Source organism: Podarcis filfolensis (genome assembly GCF_964270895.1).
Source record: "Podarcis filfolensis genome assembly, chromosome: 9".
Taxonomy (NCBI): domain Eukaryota; kingdom Metazoa; phylum Chordata; class Lepidosauria; order Squamata; family Lacertidae; genus Podarcis; species Podarcis filfolensis.
Window position 1 is genome coordinate 63235518 of NC_139610.1, and position 18419 is coordinate 63253936.

General features: G+C 44.5%; 1 protein-coding gene across 9 annotated transcripts in view; it reads left to right on the plus strand.

Annotated features, from left to right (window-relative positions):
• The window catches only part of MAPK10 (mitogen-activated protein kinase 10), a 238103-nt gene that overhangs the window by 123932 nt on the left and 95752 nt on the right, over positions 1-18419 (plus strand). For 7 of the 9 annotated variants that reach the window (XM_083571505.1, XM_083571506.1, XM_083571512.1 and 4 more), the window contains 2 exons: positions 713-784; positions 16770-16939. In XM_083571505.1, coding sequence (XP_083427631.1) covers positions 719-784; positions 16770-16939 — 236 coding nt within the window. In that variant the 5' untranslated portion in view covers positions 713-718. Of the gene's footprint in view, positions 1-712; positions 812-16769; positions 16940-18419 lie in introns of those variants that run through there. The other 2 variants (XM_083571509.1, XM_083571510.1) reach the window with 2 other exon arrangements.

The following is an 18419-nucleotide window of genomic DNA, read 5'->3' on the forward strand; positions in this document are numbered from 1 at the left end:
CAGACTAAGAACAGTTTCAGGTTAAGAATGGACCTCCGGAACGAATTAAGTACTTAAGCCGAGGTACCACTGTATAGTCAAGCATTCTGTTCTCACAGTGGCCAACCAGAGAAAAACCCAAGGACATTAGACGAGCCTTCTCAGTCTGGCCAGTGGCCCCATCAAGTTGCAAGGGCTGCCCAGCTCCCTCTCATAAACTGTGTGTGTGTGTGAGAGAGAGAGAGGGAGAGAGAGAGAGAGGGAGAGAGAGAGAGAGAGAGAGAGAGAGGAGAGAGAGAGAGAGAGAGAGAGAGGGAGAGAGAGAGAGAGAGAGAGAGAGAGAGAGAGAGAGAGAGAGAGCTCCATGTCCGTGCTGTTGTGGAAACAGATCACCTACTTTCTGGGGGGAAATTAGAATCATAGAATTGTAGAGTTGGAAGGGACCCCAAGGCTCATCTAGTCCAACCCCTGGCTGGGCAGGAATCTTTTACCCTACGTGGGGCTCAAACCCACGACCCCGAGATTAAGAGTCTCATGTTGCACCGACTGAGCTATCCTAGATTATAGTACCCAAATGAATATCATTCATTTTCTGAGGCTGCGCTTCTCTTACTATCAAGCCTGCCCAAGCAGCACCAACAGATGCAATTTATGTATAAATGTTTAAATATCTACATAATTCCACATGCGAAATGGATGCCCAGCACTCATACTGCTGTTCTTTGAATTGCAGGTATTTATGAGCCGCCATTTCTTATACTACTGCAGTGAACCTACCCTGGATGTGAAGATTGCCTTTTGTCAGGTGTGTGTTCCTTACAGGTAAAACAAGGTACAGTATATACTTGTACTTTCATATTTTGCTGTCAGTATTATGGTAGATTCGGCAGGAGTAATAACTCACAGCAAAACTGGATGAAGGGAGTCTCCAGCATAAAACTGAGAGAAATATAGGGATGTTTTACATATATAGGCTATACACAAGATCTGCCAGCTAGAAGCCTTAGGATCTATTGCAGCAGTTCCCAACTTTCCCCCCTGTGGACCACTTGAAAATTGCTGAAGGTCTTTTGTGGACCACTTAATGATTTTTCTTCCTGTTCCAGCAGTTGTAGTGCACTGCACTAGATGTTGTGTAATCTTTATTTATATCTTTGTTTGCTTCTTTTATTTATTATATATTGCATTTTATCTTACTGCAATTTGAATCCAAGTAGATTAAGCCCCCAGTGTTGCTGAGGGACGGATGCAATGCCACAGGAACATTTCTATATCTTTGGTGGCAGTGTGACAAGGTGTATTGCTTTTGGTCAGCAGTCTTCGAAGAAACGGGATTAATCTGTAATATAAAGATAAACCCAACTCCTTTGTTAGCCTTGCTAGGAACAAACAGATGAATCAAATCAACCTTTATCTCGTTGGGAGATGCTGGCTTAGAAATTGCTAAATGTTGGTGCTCTGCAAGAAGACTGTCAGTATGCTCATGGTGCGCTCAGGTGCGGCCTGTTGCTCTGGCCGAGAAATTGACCTGCCAAGTCACGGTGGCCAAAGGCAAGACAAGTCCTTTATCCTTCTAGAACACCTGGCATCCATTCATCTCACATAAGAGAAGCGACAATCAGTTGAGACAACCTCCCCAGACCCATGGAAACAGCTAGCAGCGGTTCTCAACCTGTAGGTCCCCAGATGTTGTTGGACTACAACTCCCATCATCCCTAGCTAGCAAGGCCAGAGTTCAGGGATGATGGGAGTTGTAGTCCAACAACATCTGGGGACCCACAGGTTGAGAGCCGCTGAGCTAGAGAGACCTATTGTCGATTTTTTAATATGCATTACAAACGGGTTCTTAGTAGCGGTTCTAACTTTTTCAAAGGAATGACAGACAAGCTGATACTGTTGATGTTTGTTGCCTTTTAAATTAAATCTCATGCTCCCACAGAACAAGGCAGCTGATTATTTTCTTTTTAATGCATTTTATTGCTCTGTCGCATTTCATAAGCAAAAAGAATCAGCTGTCCTGTTCTGTGGGAGCCTGAGATTCGCAGGGAAGGCAGGCAGTGACCAGTTCAGAGTCCAAGGATTTTAGTCAACTAACCTCCGCTCAGAGTAGACCCATTAAAATTAATGGCCACGACTAACTTAGGCCCTGTTAGTCGAATACAACCCCAAATCAAGTAGAAAGCATATAGGACCATGGACAGCTCCAAGAGGCCTCCTGCTTAAACTGCTTCAAGTGATGTTGTCTCTGCAGGGAGCTGTAATAAAAGTGGCTTATCTCATAGTAAATTGAAGCAACATGTAGGCTGAGCAGGCCAAGAGTATGGTGGGTTCTGCCTCACTGGAGGAACTGGACAACTGGTTAAAGGGCTTCCGTTTATTTTTTTAGTCTTTGGCTTCTGCAGGGCTGGGGAGGTAGAAGGGACTCATCTTCTGATTTCCTGAGCCCTGAGGACATAGCTTGAACCTTGTCCTCATCTGAGTCTTCCACCACCCCTAATTGTGGGTCATGCCATCAGCCACTGTGTAGACTCTCTCATAGTATTGTGTAAATAACCTTCATTTCTTTGCTGCATAGAGGGTTTCTGTTATATCCAGCCTTTATCCCCCCAAATGCATTTTAATTGACTTAAAATGCCTAGAGAGTTTACATGTTAATACCACAAGTTCATGGCAGCCTGGTGCAGAGACTTTTCATGCCTCTAGCTGGTACAAATAGTAGTCTAGTATGCTCATCAGCACTGAGTGTTTGCTGGCTATCTCTTTGAGGGGTGGGGATATAATTTGAAGTAGCTCTGACATCTAGTCTTCTGGAACTAAATTGCCCTTGAATATAGAAGCCCTAATAATTTAAAGTTGGGAGACTGAAATGAATCTCAGTAAGCTAAGCAGTTACGGAACAAGTATTAAGTTGCTCAGGTCTTAGACGTGCTTGTTAGTCAAGGGGCTGCCTGTTAGCATTCGTATGTGTCTAGCCTAGCGACAGCCTATCAGTGTAGAGAATTTCCATTATCAAAGTGAAATTGGGTTGCGCTGTTTGTTTTGATACCCAATGAACAGCATAGGACCTTTCAGTCTCATCATTGATTTCTGTCGTTTGATGTGCAGCCAGTAAACTTGGCTTTCAAAGAAGTCACCTTGAAAGTAGGGTTGCATCTCAAGATGTGACCCCAATTTAATACCTTACCAGGTACAGGTAACAGAAAGGTGGGGAAAAAAATCAAAATGCAAATAGTAATTGCTCTGAAGCAGTTATTTCATATGAGGCAAGAGAAGATGTGGGCATGTTTAAAAATCTGTATTAAGCGTTGTGAGTTAAAATTACTAAATTTTTCTGCGAGCTTCTCATTCTTGCAATTTAGGGATGACTGTAAATCACGCAGTCACAATACTCCTTGGTTCGGTGGATAAAATGTGTGAGATGCAGATTAAAAACCCTTCTCAACTCTGAAGATTACTTGGTACCCTTGGACAAGTTAATATGGCACAGATTAATTTCCTTCCTTCCTGTGAAGCTCACAAGAAAATAACTTGGATGTGCATATTATGGGTTACCATTTTAAGCGCCTTCCCATGTTAACATTATTCTGCAATCTGAAATCTAGCACAGTAGGAAAAAAGCTGAACTACAAGTGACTTCTCTTAGGTGCTAACTTTGCACCTGCAGGAAGAATATTGAATTCAGATAGCCATATAATGTGCATCTCAGGAGTGGCACTGAAGGATGCTGAATTTAAGGATGAATGCACCAGCCCATGTGTATCCCATCCCAGTTCCACATGGGACTGAGCTGAATGAGGCTTGTCTGCTCTGTTTCCATGTGTTTCTGTTTGCTTAGCAAACAGATATTCACATGCTGTCAATATTTTTTTTAAAGACTTGGAAGTTACCTTTAAATGTCTCCAAATTGAAATTCCAAGGCGAGTTTGGAGAACCTTGCCTGGGAAGGCCATTGTAGGGTTTTTTAGGGAAGCAAAATGATTTCCAGTAAGAGCGGTGACATTTCAGAGAGGCTTTTCACCTCTGTACATATGATGATCATAATGGTAACCAGATAATTTTCTCCTGACCATGTACTTCCTCTGTATGCAGACATGCAAACAAATGGCTTCATTCCCCTGAGTATTTTTTTAACCACTAACTAACTAGAGAAAGAGCTGTTAGGTCTGGCCCTTCTGTCCAGGCTCCATTAAGACGGAAGAGTCTTGCGTAATGTTGCACATTATTCAAGCAAAGTGCATTAACTTATCAGTACTCTTCCGTGTTAGAACCAGATCTTCCATTTTGCATCCTCTGCCTCCAGTCTATCAACATCAGCTTAATGGCTATTGAAATTGACTGAGGTGAATTGCATACATTAATTGTCCAGAGGGCTGCGGTAATATGGGTCGGTTTCATTCTCTAAGTTCATATAATTGATTTTAACATCAGTTGATTAAAAATAACCAGCTGTCTGGTATGCAGTCAAATATAAATTTCAGAGCATTTGCTGGAAGAATTTTTAGGATAGGTATTTGTTTGGAAGAGCTTGCTTGGTTGCAAAAACCATATGGCTCATGCTCTGCATGGCTGTTTTAAGGATGGAGATGATGGAGATGTTCAGTGAAAATGCTAAGCAAGCAAGCAACTCCATTATCCAAAACCTTGATTGCCTGAATCTTGTTATATAAAGGGAGAGACCATTGTTCCTTCTGTAAATGTTTTTATTTTTTTAAAAAAGAGCATATTCAATTATTCTCCCATGTTTCCAAAAAGTGGTTGTAAATCAACACTATGCCAATGCACATCTTCCCCAAATTTTCTTCTACCACTCTGTCATTAGAGCTCCTCTCTCTGCCCATTTGTCCTGTTGCAAAAATGTCACTAATTTGTGTGGAACTGCTTCACAAACTGACCCACTTGCAGGTGGATAGGCCCTGAAAAATGTATCCAGAAAATTACTGTATTGGCTTGAATATGTTGTTGTTTAGTCGTTTAGTCGTGTCTGACTCTTCATGACCCCATGGACCAGAGCATGCCAGGCACTCCTGTCTTCCACTGCCTCCCGCAGTTTGGTCAAACTCATGCTGGTAGCTTCGAGAACAGTATCCAACCATCTCTTCCTCTGTCGTCCCCTTCTCCTTGTGCCCTCCATCTTTCCCAACATCAGGGTCTTTTCCAGGGAGTCTTCTCTTCTCATGAGGTGGCCAAAGTACTGGAGCCTCAGCTTCAGGATCTGTCCTTCCAGTGAGCACTCAGGGCTGATTTCCTTCAGAATGGATAGGTTTGGTCTTCTTGCAGTCCATGGGACTCTCAAGAGTCTCCTCCAGCACCATAATTCAAAAGCATCAATTCTTTGGCGATCAGCCTTCTTTATGGTCCAGCTCTCACTTCCATACATCATGACTGGGAAAACCATAGCTTTAAATATAATATATATAATATTTGAATATTATATATTATAAATAGCTTTAAATATAATATATATATATATAATATTTGAATATAAGCCTCACTTTCCCCCCAAATTCTGACCGTTGAAAGTTAAAGTGCAGTTTATATTCACGACCTTACAGTATGCAGCCAGGAGCACGGCAAAACGGTGCCTGCCCCGTGCGTAGCCCCCCCCCCCATCCTTTCCCCCAAGGCCGGGAAGGAAGAGAGGGGAAAGGCTGCCAGCAATGCAGAGCGGCTCTCCATGAGGAATGAAGCGGCTTATATTCAGGTATTTTTCTTTGTCCCCCCCCCCCCGTCTCCAATTTTAAAGGTGCGGCTTATATTCGGGCCAATATGGTATCAGCTGGAGCATCGCGTATAAAATCCACAGAGAAATGTGTAGAGTAGTGCAGTTTTGGAAACAAGGTTTCCGCAAAAGTGAAACTTCAAGCAAACTTCCAGGCCTTGATTAAAATCCAGTAGCACCACCAGGGGCCAGATAAAATTGCTTTGGCCCAAAGAATATCATCTGGCTGTTCCTCTCCTACTGCATTAAACAGTGACATTGTCCCAGATTCAGAAATATTGTCCTGCGTACTTTGCCATCTGGCTGCTTCATCAATCATCTTCTTAGGCACCTATTACTACTTTCTCCCATAAGGCTACTCTGATATCGGCAGCACACTGGGCACTGTAAAAAAAACAACATAAAAAATGATAGTTTAGTGTGCTGAAAAATAACTTGCTACTCAGAGAAAAAAACAATTACTCATCTGGCGAATGGGACACTTTATGGAAGTTTTCCAGGCAGAATAATTGCGACAAAGGAGAGACAACAAAACCAAACGCTTTCCCCCTCCCTTCTTTTTCTTCCTTTCTTTTTTAAGTTAAGAAGATAGGCTCCAAGAGGATGTGCCTTCTTTTCAGAAACTTAATAAGATTGTGGCCTTAGCTGGAAAATGCCATGCTTGGGCAATTCTAGATTCTCTGAGGAGCTGTCTGAAGAAGTCACAGTGATTTTCACTCCGTTTCTGAAGCCATTTTGTACACATGGAACCTCCACATCCTTCATGCGCATGCAGGCTTGCTCATGCCTTCTGTTTTGTTTTTTTATGTGATTAGGTTGCTGTTGAACCTGCCTTAACTAACATTCCTATAGTGTTCTCCAAGATCAAACAGTTCACAAGATCATCTACCCTGCCCCACAATGAAGCTGCCACACCTTTTGTACATTTTGTTCTGTAAAGGTAAAGGGACACCTGACCATAAGGTCCAGTCGACTCTGGGGTTGTGACACTCATCTTGCTTTACTGGCTGAGGGAGCCGGTGTACATGTGGCCAGCATGACTAAGCCGCTTCTGGCGAACCAGAGCAGCGCACGGAAATGCCATTTACCTTCCCGCCAGAGCGGTACCTATTTATCTACTTGCACTTTGATGTGCTTTCGAACTGCTCTGTTGGTAGGAGCTGGGACCGGGCAACGGGAGCTCACCCCATCGCGGGGATTCGAACCGCCAACCTTTTGATCGGCAAGCCCTAGGCTCTGTGGTTTAGACCACAGCGCCACCCGCGTTTTGTTCTGTATTTAGTCCTATATTCCCTGCTCTGACAGTACTGCTCTCTGGGGTGATGGCAAGGCCCCTGGCTGTTTTGCAGCATGCCCCCAAACTCCTGCCTCTTTCCCCACTATAACTTCTTTCAAAACAAAACAAACAAACAAACAAACAAATCAACCCCACTGTTTGCAGTTTGCTTCGCCTGTGAAAGTTAGGGATTAGGACCAGGACTTTGGGAGACCAGGATTCAAATCACCTGCTCAGCCACAAAGCTCACTCGGTGACCTTGGGCCAGTCACTGCCTTTCAGCCTAACCTGCCTCACAGAGTTGTTTTGGGGATTAAAGGAGTAAGGGAAGAACCATGTATGCCACCCTGAGGTCCTTGACGAAAAGGGTGGAATGAATGAATGAATGAATGAATGAATCTGTGTCATGGCCAGTGCCCCATTTTATTTTTTTTAAGGAAATGAGAACAGCACTGCTTCAGGATCTCCATTCTTTCCCACAGTCTGCTACGTGATCTTTTTAGCTGGAGTTGCCATGGGACAGATCTTGTTCTTTTTGCATGCAAAAACTGCATCTACCGCAGTGCTGTGACCTTCTCCCCAAGTTTGCTTTTAATGCATTCATTTTCTGATAAACCTGCAGAAAGCAAACCCCATAAACATTCCATTAATATTTTCTTTAGCTTTTGCCCTATGATATATTAATTTAAAAAAATAAATAAATCCAGGGGGGAGCTGTCAAAATTCCCAGTACACATGTGTCATTTGCTGTAAGTGAAGAGTACCAGAATTTCCATCAAGCACTCTAGAATGTTTATAGGTCTCCATGCTCCATTATGCCTTCTTCACACTTCCTGCACCAGCTCCGAAAGATTTCATATAATCATAAAGGAGATGATTAAATTCCCAAAGCTACATGATGGGCTGTAAAATGTGCCTTTCACTCCAATAAAGACCATTCTTTCCGACTCTAACCCCACTGAATTCAGTTAGCCGTAGTTTCTCCCTCGCGTGGACTGTTGTAAATGTTGACAAACTTTTCCTATTCTCCTCTTGCTGTAAGGATGGAGAATTTAATACTCAAAGAAGTGTAAACTAAAAAAAATATAATAATTTCAAAAATAAGGGAGGATTGGCCTTTAATAGATATTTGGATATCATGCCCTTTGACTTGTAAACTATTGCCCCAGGTTATTTTTTATTTTTATATTCTGCACTTCCTCCCTAAGGATGGCAAACTAATACACAATTTAAAACCAAAACCAAAGCAAAACCATTCTAAAACAGATTAAGACATTCTGAAAAGAATTACGACTTTCTTCCATTCAGTGATCTTGAGCTTCTCAGGAACAGTGTTCTTCAGCCACCAAATACCTGGGCAAATAGGGATGTTTTCAAATTCTTCCTGAAAGTTAATAATGATGGAGAGAGGTGCACTCTTTTGGATGGAGGGAGGGCATTCCACAGCTGAGGAACCAACACTGAAAAGGCCTTGTCTTGGGTCAGTGCAAGTCGGGCAGCTGCCCAGTGGTGGCACCACTAATAAGGCCTTGCCTGCTGATCACGAGGTCTGAGGTAGTTGGTAAGGTAAAGGACCCCTGGGTGGTTAAGTCCAGTCAAAGGTGATTATGGGGTTGCGGCGCTCACCTTGCTTTCAGGCCGAGGAAGCTGGCGTATGTAAGCAGACAGCTTTCTGGGCCATGTGGCCAGCATGACTAAACAACTTCTGGTGCAACGGGACACTGTGATGGAAACCAGAGCACACGGAAATGCCATTTACCTTCCTGCCACAGCGGTATCTATTTATCTACTTGCAGTGTTGTGCTTTCAAACTGCTATGTTGGCAGGAGTTGGGACAGAGCAACAGAAGCTCACCCCATCGTGGGGATTCGAACTGCTGACCTACTGATCGGCAAGCCCAAGAGGCTCAGTGGTTTAGACCACAGCGCCACCCGTGTCCCTAGGTAGTTGGTACTGGTATTTTAGGTGCTTGGGTCCCGAGCCATTTGGGCCTTTATATGCTAGTACTTGTTAGCATCCGTCTGTCTCGAGAGACAGTGGAGTGCGTCTCCGGGGGTGAAGTCAAACCACTGCATTAGCAGCACGGAAGTGACTTCCCCAGAGCACAAGTCTGGGCAGTGTGTATGGAACTCCTGGGTTGCTCAGAAGGTAAGACATCCCCCCCCCCCAGCCTCACAGGAAAGCAGATTAATATGTTTGGCATGAGCTTAGCTGCAGGAAGGAGGTGTACAAGGTGCCATTCAACAGTCTTAGGGACTCCACTCTGGATTTGTGTAGGGTTTACTCCTTAGCCTTTTCTTCTTCTGAAAATATCCCAGAAGGCAGCAGAGGTTTAGGGTCAGGGTTTTCCTTCTCCTAGATGGGCTACCTTCTCAGGCTGATGAGCCCCATCTGTCGCTCACTTTCCTCGTCTACAGTATGTGCAGAAACCGCCTTCTTGACCATTGGGTCCACTACTTAAGTGGCCTCGAGGCCTTTCAGTGCATCTCTGTCTCATTAAATCATACAGGAAGCTCAATTTCTTTGAGACAGGGATAAAGCTGCTGCTGCTGCTGCTGCTGCTGCTTCTTCTTTTTCTTCTTCTTCTTCTTCTTCTTCTTCTTCTTCTTCTTCTTCTTCTTCTTCCTCTTCTTCTTCTTCTTCTTCTTCTTCTTCTTCGTTTGCTTCTCTCAGCAATTCTTTATCTTTGGTCATGTTGACAATCTTCCTTTGTAACTTATACCAATTCTCTTAAGCCACAAATGGAGACAATTCAATGAAAATGGGCGGAAGGTCTCTAAAAACCATTGATGTTTTTAATAGTTTAACATCAATGCTCCGTGAAGTTAGCCATTAAAATGTTTAAATTGACCTTGTCAAGGTCACTTGGTCTTTGTTTTGCTTGAGTACATTCTGTCTGCTATGAGTGGCCATTATCTCATGAGAATGACCATCCTCTGCAGGATATTTCTGCTTAATTATAGGTAACTCGTTTAGAGGATGTGTTTGAAACTCCCAAATAAATGTGACCGTTCAAACAGAAAATATGATTTCCAAGAAGCAATTAAAAATATTATGGTAAATTAAGAGTCACATGGTGAACAAAGAACTTGTAATTCTCCCCCACCCTCCTCAGGGTGCAAGGCTGCTCTCTATGCGCAGAGGACAGAGTGCAGAGGCTCCCTCCATTTTTAGTGTGCATGACACTGGGACATGCAACATTCTACCTTCATGCTTGTAAGATGTCAGGGCAATCAGGCAACAGAGCCTAGGTGCCTTACTCTCTGTGCCACCAGATGTCAAGGCAGGAGTTGGGAGCAGGTCAACAGTTACTCACAAGGTATCAATGAAGTTAACTCTTTATTCAAAGAAACAAAACAGTGCAGGTTTAGTGATCACAGCACCTCTTCCCAGTAGGTCTTGCCTCAATGAGGACTGAAGGTCCTCGCCTTCCCACAGCTCTGTAAGTCTCCTCCTAGCGCAGGCCCTTCCCAAGCAACCTGAGACTTCTCTGCCTTGTCTGTCTTTGCTCTGCCGTCTTCCTACCTCCCTGGGTTCTGGGAGACCAGGGTGGAGGGAAGCTGGTCTCAGCAGGAGAGGGATACACCAGGGTTTCTTTAGCAGCCTGCATCATCTCTGCCTTTTCGTCCCCCCTCCTCTCCAGCCTCTGCTTCTGCTTCTGGACTGCTCTCTGCCGCAGCCTCTTCCTGCTCACTAAACCCTGTTACTTCTTCAGCTTCCAACACCTCTTCCTCCCAGTCTTCTCCCCTTTCTCCCTCTGATCACCACCAACCCCTGGCCGTGAGCCTTCTTCCATTGTGGGTTTCCCAGCTGGTACCTTCTACCATTCCTCAGCATCCAGCCAGTCCATGACACTGGGGCAACTTTCACGCTTAGGCAATACTTGCCCAATCTCTGCCATGTTGCTGCATTACCCATATGGGTTCTTCATTCCAGCCAGGACCATGGGTCTCAAGGGACCAATAGGGGTCCCTCCTGACTGAATGCAAGTCCTGCTCCAAGCTACTCAGCCTGAGCAGCTTGTCTGATGGTAACAATACAGATGGCCTGGCCTGACCTCATCTGTTACAAGACCTGTGGTCAGTTTTCTACTACCGGTATATTCTTGCCACTGGCCCTTTGCTTCTCATCTCCCCAACTCAGTAACCAGCCACCAGCCCATTGTCTGACTATGTCTCTGTTGTCTAACCTTAGCCCATGATTTTCTGATCTGGTCCAGGCTGTCTTTATCCACATCTCCTCCCTCTGGCCCATTTGGCCCTACAGATCCTAGCTGTTGTTGTTGTTGTTGTTGTTTAGTCATTTAGTCGTGTCCGGCTCTTCGTGACCCCATGGACCAGAGCACGCCAGGCACTCCTGTCTTCCACTGCCTCCTGCAGTTTGGTCAAACTCATGCTGGTAGCTTCGAGAACACTGTCCAACCATCTTGTCCTCTGTCGTCCCCTTCTCCTTGTGCCCTCCATCTTTCCCAAAATCAGGGTCTTTTCCAGGGAGTCTTCTCTTCTCATGAGGTGGCCAAAGTATTGGAGCCTCAGCTTCAGGATCTGTCCTTCCAGTGAACACTCAGGGCTGATTTCCTTCAGAATGGATAGGTTTGATCTTCTTGCAGGCCATGGGACTCTCAAGAGTCTCCTCCAGCACCATAATTCAAAAGCATCAATTCCTGGAGGAGGAACTGGCAAGCCACTCCAGTATCCCTGCCAAGAAAACTCCATGGACGAAGACAACAGGCATCCTAGCTGTAGATTGCCACAAAGCTAGGCTCCAGACCCAACAATACCGTGTAAAGGCAATTGTGTTTTTGGGTACATGTGTGTGAGAGTTTGAAAGTTAGGCTGAGAGATAATGGCTTTTTCAACGCTGCCCAGTGAGAGCCCCATGGAGAAGATACAGATAATAACAACCGACCTGGTGGCACATTTCCCAAACAGGTTGGCCTCCACCGACTTAAACTTTATGAATAAAACTTTACCAGTTCTCATTTAGGCTCTAAAGCGCATTAGGAAGACAGAAATGTTAGAGATCACCACAACTATGTGGCTTTAATTATTTAACAACTGCTGTTGCTGCAGAATAATTATCATTATTAATCACTTCTATAGCCTGGTTAGTGTAATATACTTTGCTGTCTGTATCTCATTCATTATTATTGATAAAGCAATTTATTTCCTTGGGTCGAGGATTAACTCGCTCTCCCACACGACTGATGTTATTGGGTGATGGGAATAGCCTCCTTGAAATGGAAGGTCCTTTTTCTGAATAAAGTGACAAAACAGATTTCAAGGAAATCCCTATATATGGGTTGTACCTGTTTGAAACGTTGTCAGTTGAGAGTGCAAACTTGTAATTTATTACTACCCCACCCTTCTCCATCAAAGATGGACCCAAATCAGATAAAATAACAAACTTTGCCAAGGCCTAGGGGGGCCAAGAGGCAGAGATTAGTCAGGCTGGTGCAGAGTCATGGATGTCTTTCCTTCCGGCTGTGACAAGCTCCCATCCTCCCAGAACCAGGAGAGGCATGAAGAGAGTGGAGAAAAAGTTAGCATCATGTAGGTACAGTTTCAGATTGCTTTGGGGAAGACCCGGGAGAGGAGGAGACATAGGCAGCTGTGAGAAGGCAGGGACCTTCAGTGTCTGCAACTGCTTCATAGGGGCAAGACCTACCAAAGAAGAGTTGCTGTGCTCATTAGGTCTGGCACTCCTGAGCAGACCTTGCTCATTCTAATAAAGAGTTAACTTCACTAACTCAGTGTGATTTATTGCTGGCTTGCTCCTGACATCATGACTTGCAGAGCAGTCTTAACTATGGAAAGCTGGTATAACTTATACCAACATAAATCACACTGAGATCAACTACCCCTATTCCAAACTCTGTTCAGGTGGAATTTGACTTACACCACCATTTTTGCAGGCTAAATTTTCCTGGTTTGCTATGTAACGTGACTGAGATGAAGGTGGTTTGGAACAGGTGTAACTTTGTCCTGTCCTGCCACTTCTGAAGACTTATACCGGTGTAAATCCCACTTGCTGAGTTCTAGTTGAGCCAGGGTTGGGGGATATCTCCAGCTCCACTGAGGTGAGGAACAGATCCTGAGAAAGCCCAAGATCTGCTGAATCCAAACCCTCCAATCTTGGCTTAGGGTTGCACAGTTATCCTCCTTTCTTGGCGCACCATGTCGCTTGGCTCACTTGGCTTGAATGTTTAAAGCTTTCCATCCGCTCATAACTTTCATTCAGTGCATTGATTCTCTGCTTATATCATGTTGTATTATGGATCGAGTAGACTAATCTGTATCAAAGCAAGGCAGGGCGGGGAATGAACAGGTTATTGGCTGTGTCTTACAGAAGGCTGTTGGACTAGATGAGGGCAGGTGGGTGGCAGGGAGAAGGAAGGACTTTTCTGGACTGGACTTGGCCCTTGAATCATACATTGCCTTTGATCAAAGAGTACAGTATACTGCATTGACTCATGGTTTAGCTCAGCCTCTCAAACTGGTGTCTGACACCTCTTTCATGGTGGAGCGAGTCCACCGGCGTCTTTGAGATTTCATTAGCTAGCTAGGAGATAATACAGAGAAACCGTGCCTGCAAGCAGAGCTCTCCTTATTACGATCAAAGCTTCCCAAATATGAGCAGCCCATAATGAACAGATGGCAACCTGGCTCCTGGCACCTGCAAGGCACAGCCTCAGAATGCTCTTTTGGCTGCTCACCAACCTGCAACTGCTTCTAATAGTACCGCTAACACAAATAAAGGGTGCTCAGGGTGCTTTCCGGGAAAACAATAGAGGAAAACTCACAGGGCATTAAAGTAGTACGATTCAATTTGCTCTGCAAATTTGCTTTTTCTCGGCCTCTTTTGTCCTCCTGGCATTCCTGGGTGGTTCCTCTCCACCCGCCACCCCCCTCTCTCCTCCCTTCTCTCCCTTGTAAATACATATTCCTGCTGGGTGGCTTGCAAAAATAAATACATTCAGAAACTCTAATGTAATTAAGAGGAAGCTAATTTTGGCAATTAGCCAGGAATGTATTAACATGCTGCGCTCAGTCTGGTCGTGGGTAGAGTGCCCCCCTCCCCTTGCCCCCTGAAGCACTATTGCAAATGACAGAAGCCCCTCTTCTCTCTGCCCCTCCCTCCCTGGGTTTAATGACAGGCATCTCCATATGCTGCCTTTTGCATTCTGTTTCATTACTCAGCACTGCTTTTATCCTAAAGAATACTAAGCCAGAGTCTTGGGAAGGAGGCAAGGGGAAAAGCACGGCTGGTGTGTAGTTTCTGTGCCGTTTAATAAACAGTTGGTTGAACATTGAACATTCCTAATGCATATACAGTGGGCGCTTGGGTTGCGAACGTGATCCGTGCAGGATGCACGTTTACAACCCGCAGCCCTCGCAACCCACGTCTGCGCACACGCAGGTTGCAATTTGGCACTTCTGTGCATTGCCGAAACCCGGAAGTAACCCATTCTGGTACTTCTGGGTTTTGGCGGTCCGCAACCCGAAAAAACGCAACCTGAAGTGTCTGTAACTGTATGACTGTAAAGAAATAGAATACCAACACAATGGCAGGTGGGGAGGGATGCATTTATTTGACCTTATTTATTTATTTGAACCAGGGGCAACCCCCTAAACCAGCTAGGGAGACAGCTTGCCGGAGTTTTTAGCACCTCTGTGAACACAGCGCTTGTCAAACTGGCATCTGTTCAGGGCTGCCCCAAGTTGCCCAGTGACTTACTGTAACAAATTCATGTTGAGTTCCAGTGCCTATTTTTCTTGGGGGGGAAAGCACTGGTTCAGCCTTACCCATACCTCAAATCTGAGGTCTCCTCAGAGGTAGAACAGTGGGAGCTGGATTCCCCCAGATCCTCGAAGATCTGTTGAACCTGGACACAAGCTTTCTGCATTCTAGACCTACTCTCAGAGCCAAGCAGGAAGAAGAAACCAGGCAGCAGTTTCCAAAGTGCTTGGCCAGTTGCATGCGAGGCCACCTGAGAGGAGAGGGAAGTCCATGGAAGGACCTGCCAGATCAGGGCTGGGCTGACATGCAGGAAAGAGTAGACTGTCCAGTTTCTACATACGGTCCCAGTCTGACCTGCTTCATTTGAGCAAGACCTCTCTTCCAAGTTCCAGCCATCCTGAACTGGGGAAATGGACAGTCTGAGAGGTCCAGGAGAGACAGAAAATGGACTTAAGTATGCATACACACATATATCTGGTTTGGTTTCAGGTTTGAGGGGGATCTGGACACAGTTGACATCTGATAGGCTCTAGTACGCTTACCTGCTTGCAGTGGTCTAGTTCTCAGCAGTGCTGGGCACTAATATCTAGACACATTTTAAATTTCTCACCATGCTCCAGAGTGACTGTAAGTGAGGGACAATGTGGAGAATTTAAAGGGTGGCTACTTCCAGCCACCTGGCATTGTCAGGGTGCTAGGTTAGAGAAAAGGGCCAGCCCCAGAAACAGCAGCCCTAGGGCTTCTGTGTGTTCATGCTGGAGAGTTCCTGGATTGCTCAGTTGGCTAGAGTGTAGTGTTGATAACACCAAGGTTGCAGGTTTGATCCCCATCTGGGACAGCTGCATATTCCTGCATTGCAGGGGGCTAGATTCAGGGTCCCTTCCAAATCTACAATTCTATGATTCTAATTATAGTTTTCATTCTATGCATATCAACTGAAAAACTAAGGGAATCAAAGCAACTCCTTTGTTTGCCCCACAGAGAAGTCCATCCTTTGGTTCCAGGAGGAACTTGGGTGTGAACATGCTAGACGGGACTTTAAAGCTCAGGGACCAGGGCCCCTGAAGGACTACCTAGTCCCTCTTCAGCCTACTTGCAAACCAAGATCTTCACTGGATCACCACCCAGTGTTATGGAGCAGGTGGCAACTGGGGAGAGGGCTTCTCGGCTGTGGCACTCTCCTTTTTGAATGTGCTTCCCAGCTCATATCAGCACCAAATACTGTACCTTCTTTCCCATGGCTGAAAACTGCTGTTGAGCTTGTCTTTCTTGCTGTGTTTAAGAAGCTCACTTTGCTATTGTTTTTATTCATTTTTTTAAAATTGTACAATACAGAAATGCTTGCAAATAATTTGTATAAGATTACCATAAATTAAAAGCATCATATGTTTGTATATTGCCTTGGTATTTATCATTCCAAAACATAATGAAAACAGCTCGTTTTTCCATAAATCTCTTTGGCTGATTTATGTGAGTTCTCTTAAAGTAAGTTAATTTTATCATGGTTAAAACAGACCATGTTTTCTCAATCCAGTCTAATAAGGATTAGATTACTCCTTTTCCAGTTCTTGGTTATAATTATTTTTGCAGATTGATTTTGTTCTTTTAATTTTGTGTGTCACCCTGGAAACATTTATGTGGCAAAGGATGGGATATTAATTTATCAGACTAATACACATATTTTAAAACAGGAATATATTAAGGGAACTGGGAAAATAGAAACATAATCCCATAATATGTTGTGACTGCTAAAAGTGGGGCAAAACTTCCTCTGGGTTTCAATGTTGAATCCTTTAGTCTTTTCGGAGGGGTTGATATGATCTGAAGGGCCATTTCTTATCTGAAATAAGGTTTGAGAAAGATCACACGAAAGTCATTAAGAAAGCTGGCTGTCAATGTGAAATTCTTTGACAACAAGTTTGAAATGACAGGGCAGGTCACATTTTAGAGTCTTGGGTGTCTGTTTTGCCTCATTGCTATGCTGATAGTTTACTGGTATTCTGTTTTCTTTCTTCTCCTCCGCTGCCCCCCTTCCCCACTTTGTCTCTGCGACAGGGATTCGGGAAACAAGTGGATGTGTCATATATTGCCAAATATTACAACATGAGTAAAAGCAAAGTTGACAACCAGTTCTACAGCGTGGAAGTGGGTGACTCGACCTTCACAGTTCTCAAGCGCTACCAGAACTTGAAACCAATCGGCTCTGGGGCTCAGGGAATAGTTTGGTAAGTTTCTGCAGGAAGTGTTGTCCGTGCATATTTATTGATTTGCGTGTTTTCTTTCCCCTCTGGTTGTGAGTGGGATACGCCGTCTGTTGTTCTTCATGATTTGCTACCCATGAATGTTGCTCAGGGCTGTGGTAATTAGCAGGGAAGCAGCAAATGATCAGAGGTGGGGGAAGGCCTGGTGGATAATATCCTAAATCTCTGTGGTCCTAGTACAGTCTTCTCCTAACCAGCTTTTCTTGGAGCTGATAGGAGTGGTACCACTCAAAAATGGAGGAAGGTAAATTACTGGTAATCGTGTTTGGGGAACCTTCATCTTTTCAGGGGCTGTATATGGAACATGACCAATTTTCCTTGCTGGAGGAAGGCATCCATGTCTCCATTGTGAGATCAGAAACAATGGTCCAAATGTGGACAGTTCCAGCCCCATTTTGAAACACACTCCTTGTCTTTTCAATAAATATTCTTACTCCTGTGAATAGCAGCAATGGATTCTCCTGCACGTGGCATGTGGAAACAGCACAGAGTATGGTTTCTCTGCAGTGCAAAGAGCATCTCAAGCGGAACTGGTAATTTCTCCTCCTGGTGTTCCAAAAAAGAACCTCAAATCTGCCAAGCAATAAGTCTCATCCTGTATCATTTTGAAGCTGTCAGAATTGCAAGGTTCCCGAGCTGATGTGACCATTAATCCTCTCTCACATAAAAACAAGAAAACAAGAAAGAAACCCTGACATTTCCGTGAAAACATATGAATATCATAAGGGCAGCATTATAAAGCACGGGGAGCTAATAAATCTTGCAGTGTAAATAATCAGATCTTTTGTGGTTTATGTAGGTCTTTCTTTGATTTATTGTTTGTCGCTGTATAGGTTGCCTTTTCCTTTCTCCACGCTCCAGATACTGTTTTTAAATCCTTGTAGGCTTTCCCCCCTGTTCTTTTCTTAGTAGATCTCGGTTATTTTGGTTTGTGCCCCTCCCTTTCTACTGTTTCATTATAAATACCCTTGCCCATCTTGACTTCCACATTGCCATTAATTTAATGGAAATGCCATGCAACTGGGAGCAATGCCACTGGGAACTATAATAATATATAATAATAATAATTTATTATTTATACCCCGCCCATCTGGCTGAGTTTCCCCAGCCACTCTGGGCGGCTTCCAATCAAGTGTTAAAAATAATACAGCATTAAATAAAAACTTCCCTAAACAGGGCTGCCTTCAGATGTCTTTTAAAGAGAAGATAGCTGCTTATTTCCTTCACAGCTGAAGGGAGGGCGTTCCACAGGGCGGCGCCACTACCGAGAAGGCTCTCTGTCTGGTTCCCTGTAACCACACTTCTCGCAATGAGGGAACCACCAGAAGGCCCTCGGTACTGGATCTCAGTGTCTGGGCTGAGACGCTCCTTCAGGTATACAGGACCGAGGCCATTTAGGGCTTTAAAGGTCAGCACCAACACTTTGAATTGTGCTCGGAAATGA